Source organism: Myotis daubentonii, chromosome 6 (genome assembly GCF_963259705.1).
Source record: "Myotis daubentonii chromosome 6, mMyoDau2.1, whole genome shotgun sequence".
Classification (NCBI taxonomy): domain Eukaryota; kingdom Metazoa; phylum Chordata; class Mammalia; order Chiroptera; family Vespertilionidae; genus Myotis; species Myotis daubentonii.
In genome coordinates this window covers 24994286-25011746 of record NC_081845.1, presented here as the reverse complement: position 1 = coordinate 25011746, position 17461 = coordinate 24994286, and the positions used below count along the sequence as shown (strand labels likewise).

General features: G+C 43.4%; 1 protein-coding gene across 5 annotated transcripts in view; it reads left to right on the top strand.

Annotated features, from left to right (window-relative positions):
- Positions 1 to 842: 842 nt before the first annotated feature.
- The window catches only part of MAP3K5 (mitogen-activated protein kinase kinase kinase 5), a 177915-nt gene continuing 161296 nt past the window's right edge, over positions 843 to 17461 (top strand). For 2 of the 5 annotated variants that reach the window (XM_059700424.1, XM_059700423.1), the window contains exon 1: positions 951 to 1539. In XM_059700424.1, coding sequence (XP_059556407.1) covers positions 1092 to 1539 — 448 coding nt within the window. In that variant the 5' untranslated portion in view covers positions 951 to 1091. Of the gene's footprint in view, positions 1540 to 17461 lie in introns of all 5 variants that reach the window. The other 3 variants (XM_059700425.1, XM_059700426.1, XM_059700427.1) reach the window with 3 other exon arrangements.

Here is a 17461-nt window from a genome sequence, read left to right as displayed (position 1 = left end):
ACAAACCACCCTCCCCAGTTAGGCCCGAGCTCCCGGGAGCTCGTTGAAATCCTCCCGCCTTCCACAAAGCGGGCCTCCTGGGCGGCCCCAGTCCTTCTAGACGGCGCTGTGGAGCGAGCCCGGCAGGGGCCAGAGGGGGGCGCCGTGGCCACGGGAAATGCTGCAAATGCTGCTGGGGCTGTAGCTCCGGAGGCCCCAGCATTCGCTACACAGACTTTTTGCGCCCCCCTGTTGTCGCGTGCGCTTCGGGCTTTTGCCGACTCCGGGTCTTCTGCGGCGGGGGCCCGGTTGGTGGCGGAGAACCTTGGCTCGGCGCCGCGCTGGGGCTGAGATCCGGGAGCGGCGGCGCGGTCAGTTTCGTCCCGGCTCCGGCTTCCCAGCGGCGCCTCCTCTGGGGCGGGCCCGACTCTCGGTGCCGCGACGAGTGGGCGGCCAGAAGCCTGTGGCCGGCAGGGCGAGCGGCGAGCGCGGGCACTGCCGCGGCGAGGCTGGCGCGGGGGCTGAGCGGCCGCAGCACTCGGAAGTAAAAGGAGGCCGGGGAGTAGGAAGACGTAGGACAGATCCCAGGGAGCTGCTGCCGAGCAGGGAGGCCGATCTGTTCGGACACGCCGCCCAGCGCGCCTGCCTGCCTGCCCGTCAGGTGCGGGCCAGGTAGCTCCGCTCCCCACCCGAAGGACGCTCCGCCTGGCCCCTCCCCGAGCGCCCGCGCGGAAGAAGCCGGGGCCCCGGGTTGACACACCCGGGCACTCGCATCCCGAACGCGGCGCCCTTGAGCTGCACCGCCGCGCAGGTTTGCGAGCCGACTTGTCCGCCCGCCAAGAAAAGGCAGCGCCGTCCCACCCCTTGTACTCTACACCCTGCGGCGGGCGAGCAGCGCGGCCACGGAGGCGCCGAGGAGGGGCGAGGCGCCGCCGGGCAGCGGCGTCCCTTCGGGGGAAAGGGCGTCCGAGAGGAGGCGTCGGCGCGGCGCGGAAGGCACGACTCGCGATGGCAGCTGCTTAGCCCGGCGCGCGCGGAGCAGCCCCGAGCTGTGGCTGCCCAGACGGAGCGGCTGCGCGGGGGACGCCGCCGCTGCAGCCCGGCCGGGAAAGATGAGCGCGGAGACGGGCGAGGACATCACTTTCTCCGTGCCACCCTTAGCCCACTCGGGCCTCTGTGCCCTCGCCGAGGACGGTAGCCGCTGGAGGGGAGGAGCGGCGGCGGTGGCCGAGGGCGAGGAGAACCAGCTGCCCCCGCCGCCAGCGGGCAGCTTCTGGAACGTGGAGAGTGCCGCCGCCCCGGTCACTGGGTGTCCCGCCGCCGCCTCCGGGAGCAGCGCCGTCCGTTGCCGGGGCAACTCTGGTGGGGGCGGCGGCCGACGGACCACGGTGGCTTATGTGATCAACGAAGAGAGCCAGGGGCAGCAGGTGGTGTCCGAGACCGAGGCCCTGCAGAGCCTGCGGGAGGCGTGCGAGACGGTGGGCGCCACTCTGGAGACCCTTCATTTTGGAAAACTGGACTTTGGGGAGACCACGGTGCTGGACCGTTTTTACAATGCAGGTGCGTGTGTAACCCCTTCCCCATCCTCCGCGGTCAGGGGCCGCTACAGGGGAGAAAATACATTTTTCTGGGCAGCAGGCGTGCTTCCTACTTTACTTCTTGCCCCACCTTAGGGGCAGCGAGCGGCGCTGCGCGGCTGCTCCTGGCACTCGCCCTGCCTAGGAGCGAGTGGGTGCTGGCGCAGGAGCCCGTGTGTATCGGTGCGAGGGACCGACTCACCCACGGCCACGCTGGAGCCCGGGGTCCGCGTGGTCCTCATAAAGAACTTCTATTCATCAGCCCCAATCAGCCCTTCTTCACTCCGTGTCTTGGTTTCTCTTCTGTTAGGTTTGGCCCATATTGTCCTTCTATGTCTACCTGTGACTGTTTGATGACGTTCCCCCCCTTTTTTTCTGTGTAGTTTTGGGAGCACAGAAACCATGACCATGTCAAAGCCAGCCGCACGAGGAGTGTATCTATGCATTTGCCTGTCATGTCATGATCTCCCGAGTCATTTTACCTAAACAAGTTTAGTGGCTTGAATTTCCCATCTCGTATCAATTTGAACTTTCAAGTAATTACTTCCAAGAGTAATAACCTTGTCACTCATGCTAAACTTGTGTGGTATCTTTTTAGGATTTCAGTGAAAGAACTAGGGTCTGGTTTTATTACCCCGTACACCAGGAGGGGCTGGATAGTGTGTAATTTAACATTGTTTAAAATGCTGATAGGCTATCTTAATAACTAAGACTAAAGTGGCCATTAAGGTGATTGCTAGCATAAGCTATGAAAAAAATAAGTATATTTTCAGCCTATCACAGATTTCAGTGTTATTGCAGGTCTAGTGACTGAAGCAATTAGCTGTGTAAGCAAATATTAGAAATTAGAACATGTTACTGAAATTAACCTTTAGTAGCCTGTGCAACCAATGTTGAGAGAATATATACTTATTTATTTTTATAAGCATGGGCAGAAAATTTTATTTAATGGTGGTTTCAGACAATAAGGTTCTTGCATTTGTGATCACATAAAACATTTTATATTCCAATCTTGTTTTCAGCTCTGATTGTCTTCAATTTCTTCAAAACACCTGAATTAGGCTTATGTTAGTTTTGGAATTCATCCAAAGCTGACTATTTTATGAACAAGAAGAACTTCATGTTAAGGAAGTCAGACTAAATAAACTAGGATTTTCTGGTTCTGGGTGTTGTTTTTTTTTTACAATCTTGGTCTTCATAAGTGACCATGAGTATAATATAGTGTAGCTTGGTTTTTTGGGTAGCTTGCTATAAAAATTACATAAACATAACTTTTCTAAAAACTGCAGTATTCTTATTCTGGGATTATAATTTGGAAGAAGCTTCAAAGAACTGAAAGATGTGTGAGGGAAACACCCAACCAAATACCTTATTTTTACTGCACTGATATATTTTTTATGTGGCTCTATTAAAAAATTGTAAACTGTGAGCCTATTTGAAAGTTTTCTAACAAGGTTCACTTAACTGTTTATTGTCTGGAAAGGGGAGAAAGATTAGAGGGGACCTGACATTTGAACTGTATCTCATTTAATCCTCCAAACAAGCCTATGAAGGAAGTGCCTTCTTACTGTCCTTCTTAGCTGAGAAGACCAAGGGATCATAACTAGCTCCAAGATTCAGGTAGAAGCTAGTCAATGCCAGATTCCGGGCCGGTGGCTGACTAAAATGGTATGCTTTGCCCTCGCTGCCTCCATTTAGCTGTGCAGGTTTGCTCTCAAAGTCAAGGGTAGTTCTCTATCTTGGAATCATATGGTAGGGAGCTGGCAGGGAACTTATGAGCCATTTGGGTACAGTGTGGAATAGTGGGGAAGAGTCACTCTAGAACAGCGGTTCTCAACCTGTGGGTCGCGATCCCTTAGGGGGTCGAACGACCCTTTCACAGGGGTTGCCTAAGACCTTCAGAAAACACATATATAATTACATACTGTTTTTGTGATTAATCACTATGCTTTAATTATGTTCAATTTGTAACAATGAAATTGGGGGTCACCACAACATGAGGAACTGTATGTATTAGAGGGTCGCGGCATTAGGAAGGTTGAGAACCACTGCTCTAGGAAGACCAGTGTTTGCAGGCCATCTCTGACCCATTCCACTTCGAAGGTCCCAGCTTACCCTCTGCCTAGGTGAGTGAATGAAGTTTGAGCCCTCTCATTCAGCATGAAGATGTGACAGAGGTATCTGTTTTGTCCAAACCCTTTGTTTTTCTAAACTGAGGACTGCTGAGTCTGATGGTAGTCCGTCCAGCTTTTCTTCTGATTTCTCAGAGAGCAAATGCGCCTCCTCCACCAGGATTCGGCAGAGTTTTCTGTGAAGGGCCAGATAGTAAATATTTTAGACTTTGCAGCAGGTCTCTCTCACTTTTCAGTTGTGCAGTTGTTACACAAGAGCAGCCATAAACAATATCTAAACAAATGATCATGGCTGTAGTCCGGTGAACTTTATTAATGGACACTGAAATTGGTATTTTATATATTTCACAAAATATAACTCTTTTTTTCTTTTTTCTCCCCACCCATCAAAAAAATGTAAAAAGCATTCTTAGCTTGTAAGCTGTACAAAAACAGGCCTGGCAGGATTTTGGTCCCTGGGCCATGCTGACCTTTGTTCTACATCCACCCCTCCATTTGAAAGCTGAATCATTATGATATATACTAGGGGCCCGGTGCACGAAATTCGTGCACTGGGTGTGTGTGTGGGGGGAGTGTCCCTCAGCCCAGCCTGCCCCCTCTCACATACTGGGAGCCCTCAGGCGTTGACCCCCATCACCCTCCAATCACAGGATCGGCCCCTTGCCCAGGCCTGACGCCTCTGACAGAGGTGTCAGGCCTGGGCAGGGGACCCCCAGACCCCTCCGATTGCTGGCTCTGCCCCTTGCCCAGGCCTGATGCCTCAGCCAGAGGCGTAGACCCCCATCACCCTCCGATCGCCTGATCGGCCCCTTGCCCAGGCCTGACGGAGGGCCAGAGGTGTCAGGCTTGGACAGGGGACCCCCATCTCCCCCTGATCACTGGCTCTGACCCCCGCCCAGGCCTGAGGCCTCTGGCCCAGGAATCATGCCTGGGCAGGGGACCCCCATCTCCCTCTGATCGCTTGCTCCACCCCCCACCCAAGCCTGACGCCTCTGACCCAGGCTTTAGGCCTGGGCAAGGGGACCATCATATCCCCCCAATCCCCGGCTCCGCCCCCCCACCCAGGCCTGATGCCTCGGCCAGAGGAGTTGACCCTCATCACCCTCCGATCACCAATCACCGGATCGGCCCCTTGACCAGGCCTGAGGCCTCTGGCAGAGGTGTCAGGCCTGGGCAGGGGACCCCCAGCTCCCTGCGGTTGCAGGCTCCGCCCCTGCCCAGGCCTAACGCCTCTGGCTGAGGCGTCTGGCTCGGGCAGCGGGGACCCGCAGCTGCAGCGGCCCCGCGATCATGGGCTACGCTTTAGGCCCAGGCAAGGGACCCCTAGCTCCCGGGACTGCCAGCTTCGACCGTGCCCAGCTCCCATCGCTGGCTCCACCCCTACTTCCTGCTATCACTGGCCAGGGCGGCAAAGGCGCCTGATTCTCTGATCATGCCCCCCAGCTCTTAGCTCCCCCCTGGGTTTCCGATCACTGTCAGTGGCAGGGGGCTTCTTCCTGCTTTCCCTTTCGCCTCCCTGCATTGTGCCTACATATGCAAATTAACCACCATCTTGTTGGCAGTTAACTGCCAATCATAGTTGGCAGTTAATTTGCATATAGCCCTGATTAGCCAATGAAAAGGGTATCGCCGTACGCCAATTACCATTTTTCTCTTTTATTAGTGTAGATGGAAAGAGTACTGCTCCTCAGCTTAGATCTGAGTTTTTATCCTGGCTCTGTTCTGAACCATGCAATTCATCTCCTCCAAAAGGCTTATGAAATTGACCAGGGATTGAATTAAACTCTGATTTCCCTCATTTAATCCTATAAATTTGCAAAGGCATGGCAGCGTGGTGTGAGCATTGAAACAAGAGTTTCAAGATCTGGATTCTGGTCCTTGCTTCTTCTCTGATTGGGAGCTAGTCATTTAAAATCTCAAAAAGAGTGGAGGGTTGGAATAAAAGGTTTCCAAGATTCCCTCAGCTCTCAATTTCCATACTTTAAAATTATAACATTATTAATACGAAGTGAAGTGTTTTAGTTTGTGGACTCATATATATATACCATGTACCTGGCCCCAAGGAGTTGCGAGTTGGTGGGGAGGCATGATTGAAAGCCTGGCTCTAAGTGGGGCCTCTGAGAGGGTTCACAGAGAATGCCTTGGGCTCCCAGGAAACATTCTGGAATCAGACGGGTGATGTGGTGGGTTTGGGGGGTTTAGAAGTGACACCTGAACTGAGATGGAAGGTTAAGCAAGGACAGCTTAATGAGGGCCTTAACATTTAAAAGGCATGTTGGTGTTCACATAGCTCAACTTAATGGCATGAGGAAGAACTTAAAGTTTGGTTACATTTTCACAAGCTTCTTCTATCTATGTGTACTGGTTGGTGTGTTTTTTAAAGAATAGATAGCAGTTAAAGGTTTTCACCGAATTTCCCTGTTTGACCATTAAACTATAATCTGGTTTGTTTTTAACTACATTTGTCACTCTCTCATTCCTGTTCTGAGGGAAACTAATTTCTATCAAAGCTTTTTATGAAAATACGTCATGTTTATATATACAAGACTATCACTCAGATGGCAAATGCCAAGTTAATATTTCAAGTCCCCTGCAATGTAAATCTCTAGGAAAGCTAAGAGATGTCAGCGATACAGATGTTAGTTATAAAGAGCTACTCCACTCAGGTACACAGACCCCCCCAACTGGCAGGGTCTCAAAAAATTTTTTTAATGAACATTAGTTCTTTGAAATATAGCTAGAATAGGCTTTATTATTCAGCTATTTTACTTATAAGAAAAATGAAACATAAAGAAATTATATTCACTAATCCAGGTTAAGTTATTTAGGGCTGCTGCTTGGAACCAGGAGTACATTTTACGTTAGAAACAGCATTATCCATGGTAGTTAGAGTCTCTAGGACTATCCTAGAGGAAGCCGTGTTAGCTTAGTATCCTTGAAGTATGAAACCCATTCACTGTTAAACATTCAGGAAAATTATGTTACTGAAACCTAAAATTGGGACTTTAAATATGCCCATCCCTGTGTTAGAATCAGTAACTTTTGCTTTTATCTATCTTGCGGTAGCATATGGGCCAGGAATCTCTCTTTGGCTTGGTGGTGATGACAGCAGGGGCTGTGGTGAGGTCTGGAATAAAAGGAGGATTGGCATAAGCTTAGAATAAAGGCTAGCTTTTTGCATATAGTGAGTGTATGGAAAAACTCGTTATTTATTATTTTGGTCCCTATTTCACCACGGATGAGTGAAAACTATCATGCCAATCAACAGAGTAGTGTTTGATCTAAACTACCTTACAGCCTCTTCCCACCTTTCAGTCACTGTTTCTTCACGGAAGAAACAAGCCTTAGCAAAATTATCAAGAGGGCCAATGTAAAGGAAAACTATGGTTAAGAAGGGATTTAAAAAATATATCCCAGTGGTGCTCTGCACATGTGTTTTCTCAGGCCTTTCGACTTTTTTTTGCTGGCTTGCCATTACCCACCCTCTATGAACCCAAAGCACTGTGTTTCCGTTTGCTTTCTTGAAGGCAAAATTATAATTTGCCAAAAAGAGCTTTACTAGAAAATTGGAAAGAAAAGCAAAACTAAGAGGAAAACTCCAAAGGACAAAAGTAAATTTGTTTTTTAGAGCATCCATTTCTTACTCTAAATAGTCAACTGTAGATTGCTGTGACTGACCCTGCTTTCCAGGCTCCTGGGATTCTGGTTTCTTCCCTCAACTCCATCTCCTGTGGTCTGCTTAAGGCATTCATCAGTTGGTAGTTCAAGTTGGTTCCACTTGTAGGTGAGGCCTAATTATAAATGCACAGTGTGGCCTTGTCTCACCTGTGGCCTTGGCTGGTGCCAGCCTTCTGGGAGTTTTGTGCTGCAGGTCAGTTCCTCTCTCGCGCTATAGGGACTGTCCCCTGCTTCCTGTTTTGGAGGCCTGGTTAGAGGCACATTCAGTTCCTGTTTCTGGTTTGCAGGATAAAGTTGGTTCACAGCTTCTTTGTGGAGCAATGAGAGATTGGCAAGCACAAAGCCCAGTGAATGTGCAAGTCTCCACCAATAGGTCCCAGCTACTTACTTTCCAAGCAAGTTGCCCCAGGTAGTCCCTTCAAACACTACCCCAACTCACAGCGGGCAAGATGAAAGTTGAGAATGTGGTAAATGAAGGGAGTAGACAGTTGCAGGAACCCACAGCTATGTGGATATAAGGAAGAAAGCAGAAAACTACAGCCTTGGGAAGGTATACTCTTTTTGGTTTTGTTTTGATTTGTTTTGTTTAATTGCTGTAAGTGCCTTTATCTTTCTTTTTTAAATCCTCACCCTAGGATATTTTTCCCATTGTTTTTTTTTTTTTTTTTTTTTTTTTTTAGAGAGTAAGTGGAAGGGAGGGAGGAGGGGGAAGAGAGAGAAACATTGATTTGTTGCTGTCCATTCACACCCGACCAGGGCTGAGGATTAAGCCTGCAACTGAGGTACATGCCCTTGACTGGGAATCGAACTTGTGACCCTTTGGTCACCAGGCTGATGCTCTAACCACTAAGCAAACTGTCCAGGGCTCTTTTATTTTCTTAATGTAGATTCATGAAATTGCTCTGACATAAATTTAGCAAGTGACCTTAAATCAATGGGGTAAGTGGAACATTTGCGGAATCAAGTGGGGTAATTAAGATAGTTGTTCTCAAAATTTTGTTTTGAAAACAGCTTTGCCATCCCATAATTTGGATATAGGTAAGTGGGGAAACTGGCTGTATTTAAGAAAGACACCCTTATTTTCAGGGAGCAGAATTAATTTTGCAAATTTTATTATGGCATAAAAGAAAAAACAGGAAAGCAAAACAAATTACAAATTATTTAAAAATCCACTGGTGATTCTAATACCTTGTGGTTTTTAGTTGCTTTAATATATTGGCTTTTCTCTGTGGCTGGAGATATTGACTAAAATGTTGATCAAAATATGTATCAAATTATTGGAGAGAAAGGGGATGAGACAAAGCTGATTTTTATTTTTTTTTGTAATCCTCACCAGAGGATACGTTTTATTGATTTTTAGAGAGAGGGGAAGGGAGAGTGAGAGTGAAACATCTATCAGTTGCCTCCCGTACATGCCCTGACCAGGATCAAACTGCAACCTTTTTTTGGTGTACAGGACAGTACTCCAACCAACTGAGCCATCTGACCAGGGCAGAGCTGATTTTTAAAATTCTGTCTAATAATTCCAAAAAAAAAATGTTTAAAGTGAGTACTTCTATGCAGGTTTTATTTTGTAGTTTTTTTGTTGTTTTCCCCAAAGAAAACATAAAAGAACTAAAAGATGCATAGCCTAGGCTAATTGTGGTAATCTTCTTAAGGGAGCTAGAGGGAGGAGAGAATATATAAATGTTAACGCTGTCTTCTACTAAAAAGCATAACAAAGCAGATCTGTGTAACTCAAATGCCACAGAATTGTACAGGGTAATAGTAAACATTCCATTACAAGCAAACCTTTTCTGTGATAGTAGGTAATCAACAACGAGGAAAGCAGCTGCCTTTGGTTTATGATTCATACAGGAAGGAAGTTATAATCCTTTGTACAGCAAATCTCTAAAAATGGTTGTGACCAATTGTATTAGTATTTTGCAACACTTTTAGTCTCTTCTAAGAATTCTTAAGAGACAGAAACATGGGAAGAGCTGCCCTAGTGAATGTCAGGTCATCTATTCATGGGCTCCAAAACATATAAGACCAAGTATTTGCCTAAGCCAGAGAATTCATACTCCTTGAAAAATCTTGGTTACTCCTATTTCTTACTTAAAAATCATCCAATGAGAATAAGTAAACTCAGGGTTTTACATGTCAACTATTCCTTAATGTCACATTCAAGTTTTCTCATATGTTTATTGTGACAAATATTATCTTAAACCTGAGCCAGGAACAGGGATGGGATTCTTTTGCCCAGGGGCCATGGCTTTTACCTCCAGTTAGGTATTTCCCAATTTATAGTTTGGTCAAACTGGGGTGCATCTGATTTTATGTGGCTATATCAGAATAATAATATAAATGTATGTTGTCCTGTACAGTGTAGTACTCCTTTGATCATCTTATTACCTCCATACAGTAAATAAATATGGCCATACAGTTATCTATATTTGACAGTTGAGGAAACGTCTCCTTGGAAAGGGTATGTGACTTGGCCAGAATAAACCAAGTGGTTGAGTAGGAGTCCAACTCAGGTCTTCTGACTTCCAAATAATTCATGTGTTTTCTCCACTGTACCACACTTTCCCTCCCTGCAGGGAAAAATATTTTGAAGTATATATGCTGTTCAAGAGGATCAGTTCTAGCATCTTGGTCCATGTACCATTATTATGAGGAAGAGTCATGGTAGTGACACTTAAGTTCTAGTGCCCTTTTACTAAAGAATTTCACTGATTTCTTATTAAGAGTCTTGTAAAGTAATCCATCCGTAAACTGACCTTGTCATTTCTCTGTCAATACCAAAGAGGGTCTGCAGCCTAGACTGAGTCCTGGTTGCCAGTTTATTGCCTGGAGCTGTAAACTGGGCTTCCTCCAGGCAAGTCGTAGGCTGTTTTCTGGACATGGTATTAGGATGGGCTGCCAAGTGACAGACCAGGCCTTTCTCTGGAGTAAGTCAGAGAGCTGAGTTGACAACACAGCCTGGGAAGACTTCTTTTCCCTGGTTTCCTGAGAAATTCTGCCTCCTGAGTCTGATTCATTTTTCTCTAGTGTTAGAGTATATTCCCAGTAATTCAGTTCTATAAGCACTTATTCATTGCCTGTGATGTGCCTTTTACTATGATAGATGTATGGAAAAATGACAAAGGAAAAGCAGGCCTAAATCTACAGGATAATAGAGGCTTATGAGATATCTGTTTCCATGGGAAAAATTGATGCTAAGGAGGAAGGCAGGACGAACTACCTGTACTCCCATTTTCCCTACCCAACTGATTCTTTTTAAAAAATCATTAAAAAAAATTTTAAGTTACGAAACATTTCAGTCTTAAAGTACGTAAAATAGTATATAACACTCATGCATTCACTACAGAAACATAATAGCTGTTAAACATTTGGAGATTTGTTTTCCTTCTCCCCCTCTTTCTTTCAGAGAAATAAATAATTCTGGATAAAACTGAAAGCTCCTTTCTACCACATCAATTTTCCTTCCTATGAAAGTGCTCCTTCATCAGAAGTACTGAATTATAATTTTCAAAAATCTAAAATCACGGCTCTCTAAAATGTGAATAAATGGCAAAAATTTAATTTAATTAGCTATTATTAAATGAGAAAACCACTAAGATATTAAAATTATTTCAAAGGAGAATTTGAAGAGCTGATATCATATACACACACAATCGGGAATGCTGAAATAAATTTGCTAATAGATGCAAAACTGAATAATGCCTGTAAGGCAATTCTATAAGTATAGACATTGGAGTCATCTTTTCTTCACGGGGGAAATCAATTGTATCTACGAGGTAATTTTCATTTGTATTGCTGTGACAAGAGTTATTTGCATTGCTGTAAGTTTTGTGCAACTTAATGTTTATCCCAACAGCACTGTAAAATGGTCTTATCACCAGGACAATCAAAGGTGCACATCCTTTTAAAATCCGATATTTCCTAGAGGATGTGCTACACAAAGTTCAGCCCTCCACTGGAAGGATACCCGCTACTCTCTTTTGCCGACTTCTAAGTCTTTGACAACTTTCTTCACAGTTAGTCATTTTCAGCAGGCTCTGTGCCTGTGTTTTTCTCAAGTGCTCTTACCCAACCTGACTTAAAGGGCCTGTTTTCTTTTCTCAGCTGCTCTGCCATCTGAAGCTGGGATCACCCTGAGAAGGTCCCAGATTAACTTGTTCTAATCCTAATTGTTTCAGGTCAGAAACATGTACAAACTGGATATTAGGATGTCCAGCCCCTAGGTTTGGATGTGATAAGAGTTACAAGCCACATGCCAGAACCAAAGTACACATCTTTTTAAAATTAGATAGTTCCCAGAGGTGGATTGGCTAGAACCAAATCAGAAATATGCCAGTGGGATGGATGCCTGCAGTGTCTTCAGTTTTACACTGGGAAATCATTATCATCATTAATGGAAACTTTAGTAGTCTAGACTGCTTCAAATAGGCTTATGAAAAAAATCCTTATAATCCTATATAATAGAAGGCTAATATGCAAATTGACCGAACAGTGGAATGATCGGTCACTATGATGCACACTGGCCACCAGGGGGCAAACGCTCAATGCAGGTGCTGCCACCCCAGTGGTCAGTGCACTCCCACAGGGGGAGCGCTGCTCATCCAGAAGTCGGGCTCATGGCTGGTGAGTGCAGGGGCGGTGGTAGTCGGACATCCCCCGAGGGCTCCTGGACTGCGAGAGTGTGCAGGCCAGGCTGAGGGACCCCCCTGAGTGCACAAATTCCGTGCATTGGGCTTCTAGTATTATATAAAGGGCTGGCAAATTGCTGTGAAATTCTATATGCCAAATAGTATATTACTTTGGTCTTGTAATCTGATCTACCCACATGAACAATATACATTACGACATGCTGTACCAATCAGTGGACATACTTGATTTTATTCACTCTTTACAACAGCTCCATGAGGCTAATAGCATCAGAAGATCAATTTTACGTATGGGGGAACTGTGACCCTGCAAGAATTATTAACTTTCCCAGTCATATGGCTATAAGGGGCAGAGCCAATTTTTGATCCCAAACCTGATTGTTCCTTTATAGTTATGCTCTCCTGTCTCCCAGAAATAAAATTTCTATTTGAAAATACTTAATTGTCTTTAATACCAGGATTACAGTATTATCAGTAGACATTTATTGAATACTTAGAATATTTTTCCTAAGGTCTGTACAAAATTAAGTTAAAAGAGTGCAATTTCTGCATTTTATGATCTTATAGTCTATCCCATTGAGTTCAACAATTTAATAAATATTGGGAGCCTACCACATGCAAGGTGATGCTCTAAGTAGTGAATATGAAACAAATCCAAGGGATTCCCCGCCCCCCCCCAGTATCAGGTTTATTTAAAAATAAATAAAACCAGTTTAGCAAGGATATGTTTTTATAGTAGTAACCATATATATATATATATATATATATATATATATATATATATATATATTTCAGCTAACTGCATTTATTTTTTTTCCTTTATTGATTAAGATATTACAAATGTGTCCTTATTCCCCCAATGTCCCCTCATCCCCCCAATCCTGCCCTCACCCTCACCCCCTGTTGTCCACATCCATCGCTTATGCTTATATGCATGCATACAAGTCCTTTGGTTGATCTCTCCCCCTCACCCCCACCCTCCCCTACCATCCCTCTGAGTTTTGAGCATCTGATCGATGCTTCTCTGTCTCTACATCTGTTTTTGTTCATCAGTTTATGTTGTTCATTATAATCCACAAATGAGTGAGAGCATGTGGTATTTATCTTTCTCTGTCTGGCTTATTTCACTTAGCATAATGCTCTCCAGCTCCATCCATGCTGTTGCAAATGGTAGGAGTTCCTTCCTTTTTACAACAGCGTAGTATTCCATTGTGTAGATGTGCCAGAGTTTTTTAATCCATTCATCTGATGGGCACTTAGGCTGATTCCAAATCTTAGCTATCTGATTCCAAAACTTAGCTTGGCTTTAGTTCTTCTTTGAATGTTCGGTAAAACTCCCATGTGAAGCCATCTGGTCCAGGGCTTTTGTTTGCTGGAAGCTTTTTGATTACTGTTTCAATTTCATCAGTAGTTATTGGCCTATTCAGGTTTTTTAATTCTTCCTGGTTGAGTTTTGGAAGCTTGTATTTTTCTAGGAATGTGTCCATTTCATCGAGGTTGTCCAGTTTGTTGGAGTAGAGTTGTTCGTAGTGTTTTTTGACAATCCTTTGTATATCAGTAGGGTCAGTTGTTACTTCAACTCTTTCATTTGTGATTTTGTTTATTTGGGTCCTCTCTCTTTGTTTCTTGGTGAGCCTGGCTAGAGGTTCATCAATCTTGTTAATCCTTTCAAAGAACCAGCTCTTGGTTTCATTGATCTTTTGTATGGTTTTTCAAGGGATTTTTTTAAATATTACGGTTTTAATGACCACTCAAGAATGCCTACATTTTTTATATGTTTTTATTGATTTTAGAGAGGAAGGGAGAGGGATAGAGAGATAGAAATATCAGTGAAAAACATCAATTGGCTGCCTCTTGTATGCCCCTACTGGGAATCGAGCCTGCAACCCGGGCATGTGCCCAGATTGGGAATCGAACTGGAAACCTCTTGGTTCATGCGTCGAGGCTCAGCCACTGAGCCTCACCAGCTGGGCTTCAAGGGAAATTTTTAAGGACTCATAATGTAAGTGATTTCATTGAGTTGTACATTTGAGAACATTTATTGCTGCTGTAATGGAACATGCATTGGAAATAAAAATCTTACATACCTATAAATGCTTTAGGCTCATCACTTATTTTTATATGAAATTAGTAATGAGAAGTATTTAAATAAATTCCCAGATTTTATTAAAATTATTTAAAGTTTTTTAATAAATATTGATATGATATCATTAAATCAAATTCCAAGTGGGAATTATAATTCCTTAATGAAGAATTAAAAAAAATTTATTGATTTTTACAGAGAGGAAGAGAGAGGGATAGAGAGTTAGAAACATCTATCAGTTGCTTCCGGCACACCTCCTACTGGGGATGTGCCCGCAACCAAGATACATGCCCTTGACCGGAATCAAACCTGGGAATTGAACCTTGGACCTTTTAGTCCGCAGGACACTGCTCTATCCACTGAGCCAAACCGGTAGGGCATGAAGAATTTTTTTTTTTATACTGACTCTTATGGAAGCAAGTGGAGTTATGGCTTGAGACTTGAAACTTTTTTCTTATGTATTGGTTTTCTAGTAGTAGAATTTGATCTGTATTTAAATTCTCTTGTATTAATTTTTTCAGTTTTTGAAAAAAATCTAGGCTGTTTTAGATCATTGAATTATGCCAATGATGTCATTTCAATTTAGTATTCTTTAGGACTATAGTCCATAATTGTGTTGATTTCTTGTTGCTGATGTATGGAGTGTATGGTCCTTGGTTGACAGCCAAGTCAACCGAATGCCAAATTATTGAATATCTGGGTCAGAATGAGAATAGTAAACAAACAAAATTTCATTTAGATAATGGAATCTAGATGGCAGATATGCATTGGATACATTACAGATGCAGAACCATATGTGTATTATGATATGCATAGAGAATGACTTAAGGTTGAAATGTAGGCTACCTTTGAAGGTTCTAAGCAATATTTATGAGTTACACTTTCCATAATATGTCTAATTATTTTGATGTACATCAGCTCTACTAAAACAATTCCTCAATTTTTAGCACTTGGTCTTTGGAAGCTAGTTTTGGTTGACCCAGTAAAAATTTAGACATTAATACCTGGACAGTAAGCTTTTAGCTTTTCAAAATTAACTTCTGGTCATTTCCCCAGAGATGCATAATGGCAAGTGTTTACATATTATCAGAATAAGAAAAGGTTTGTAGGCAATCTAGAGGGGTAGGGAGTCTAGCTGACTTTTCTTGTCCAGCAACTTAGCGTTGCCTATATTTTATGTACTTACCCTGTGGTAGTTGGTAAATCTGAAGTAAAATTGGAAAGGAGATGCTAGCCTAGACTCTTCATAGAGTTCCAGACTCTTCTTTCCTTTATAAAATCAGTAGTGTAGAAAATTCATTTAATCATTAAATATAACCCATGACTGGGATATCCAAGGACTGAGCCTGCTGTGTTTATTAAAATGAATGTTGACCTGCAGGTCTGCATTCTTTGTTTCCAAAGTCTGAAATTAAGAGTTGTCAGCATTATGAAATCTTTGCACAGTCAGTTGTGCTTTTGACTTAACATGTAAGTTCTAGGAGTATTTTGTTAGTGTTTACTAGACCATTTCGAGTACATTCAAATGAGTGGCATACCTGTGTCATAGGGGTTACTTTTTTTTAATCCTCACCTGAGAACATGCTTAGAGAGAGGAAGAGAGAGAGAGAGAAACATCAATCAGCCGCCTTCTATATGCATCCCAACTGAGGACTGAAGCTGCAACCCAGGCATGTGCCTGACATGAAATTGAACCGGCAACCTTTTGGTGCATATGACAATGTGACAACGCTCAGCCAACTGACACTCAACCAACTGATACGCTCCAGCTGGGCCGTAGGGGTTACTTTTGATTAATTTATGTCACACCAAGGTACAGGTAACAGAAATTCATATTTATGAACATAGTATGTTTACAAAGTTCAGTTTTTAAGTTTAAATTCTTTATTGTTTAAAGTATTACATATGTCTCCCTTTACCCCCATTGACTTCTCCCCAGCTGCTCCCACCCACCAGCACATGCCCTCACCCCCCTACTGTCTGTGTCCATTGGTTATGTTCATATGCAGGCATACAAGTCCTTTGGTTGATCTCTTACCCACCCCCATGCCCTGCTTTCCCTCTTAGGTTGGACAGTCTGTTCAATGCTTCTATGACTCTGGCTCTATTTACAAAGTTCACTTTTTAAGGGTTTTTTTTTTTTTTTTTTAAGAAATAAGCTACATGCAAATATATGCGAATTAAAAAGGCAAGTTATAGGAGCATTTAAAAGCTGCTAATGTGTATAAATATTTATTAGTATTCATTAATGACAGGTGAGGGAATGGCTTACCTGTATTTATGGAAAGTTTAAATGTTCAGAAAGAATCCTGTGTTCCTGAGTCTTTGTTTAAGGCAACAGAAGTCAGAAAAAAGACAGTTCCTGGCAAGAATTTCTGTGTGACAGAGCTTAAGTAACCTTTATGGAGTTTTATGATTACATTTATAATTGTCATTACCTGTGGGTCATTTGATGCCCATTTATGAAATCTTTGAGCAGGTAAAACCTTGATATCCTAAGAATGACACTCTTCTACTTCAGCTAAATCTCTTACACTTGGAACCCAAACTAAGATATTTCCCTGGTTTGCCTCCCACAGGGACATATTTTTACTATTTGGTGAAATGTAGATAGGTCATGGAAAAGTGCTGCTCACAATATCCAAACTTCATGGAGCTCAGGACTCGGTATTTAATTAGCTTATATTTTAAAAGGTGTGTTTCATCTTGTTAAATATATAGCAAACACTCTTTATTTTTAAAATATATCTTTATTGATTTCAAAGAAGATGGGAGAGGGAGATAGAAACATGAATGATGAGAGAGAATCACTGATTGGCTGCCCCCTGCACACCTACTGGGGATGGAGCCCCCAACCAGGGTAGGTGCCCTGACAGGGAATTGAACCGTGACCTCCTGGTTCATAGGTCAATGCTCAACCACTGAGCCACACTGGCTGGGCTATAGCAAACATTCTTGATTATCAAGGTTTGTAGCTGCTTCTCATTACCTATTTTCATTCATTTTAAATCTAGAATAGCCCAAAAAGGGCCCGACTCTACCCTCAAGTGGTCCCAGAAGCAAGTGAGTTGTTCACACAAAAGCTGTTGTCATTGTATTGTGAGTTGGAAATTTTGAAGCAAAACTGCACTATGGCATTTATATGTTGCTGTTTCTTTTTTTTTTTTTAATTGTTGAAAGTGATTGCCTCTGAGCAGCAGGCTATGCCCCCCATTTAAAAAAAAAATATGTTTTTATTGATTTTAGAAAGAGAGGAAGGAAGAGGAAGAGAGAGATAAAAACATCCATGAGAGAGAAACATCAACATCAATAGGCTGCCTCCTGCATGTTCCCTGGTGGGGATCAAGTCTGCAACCAGGG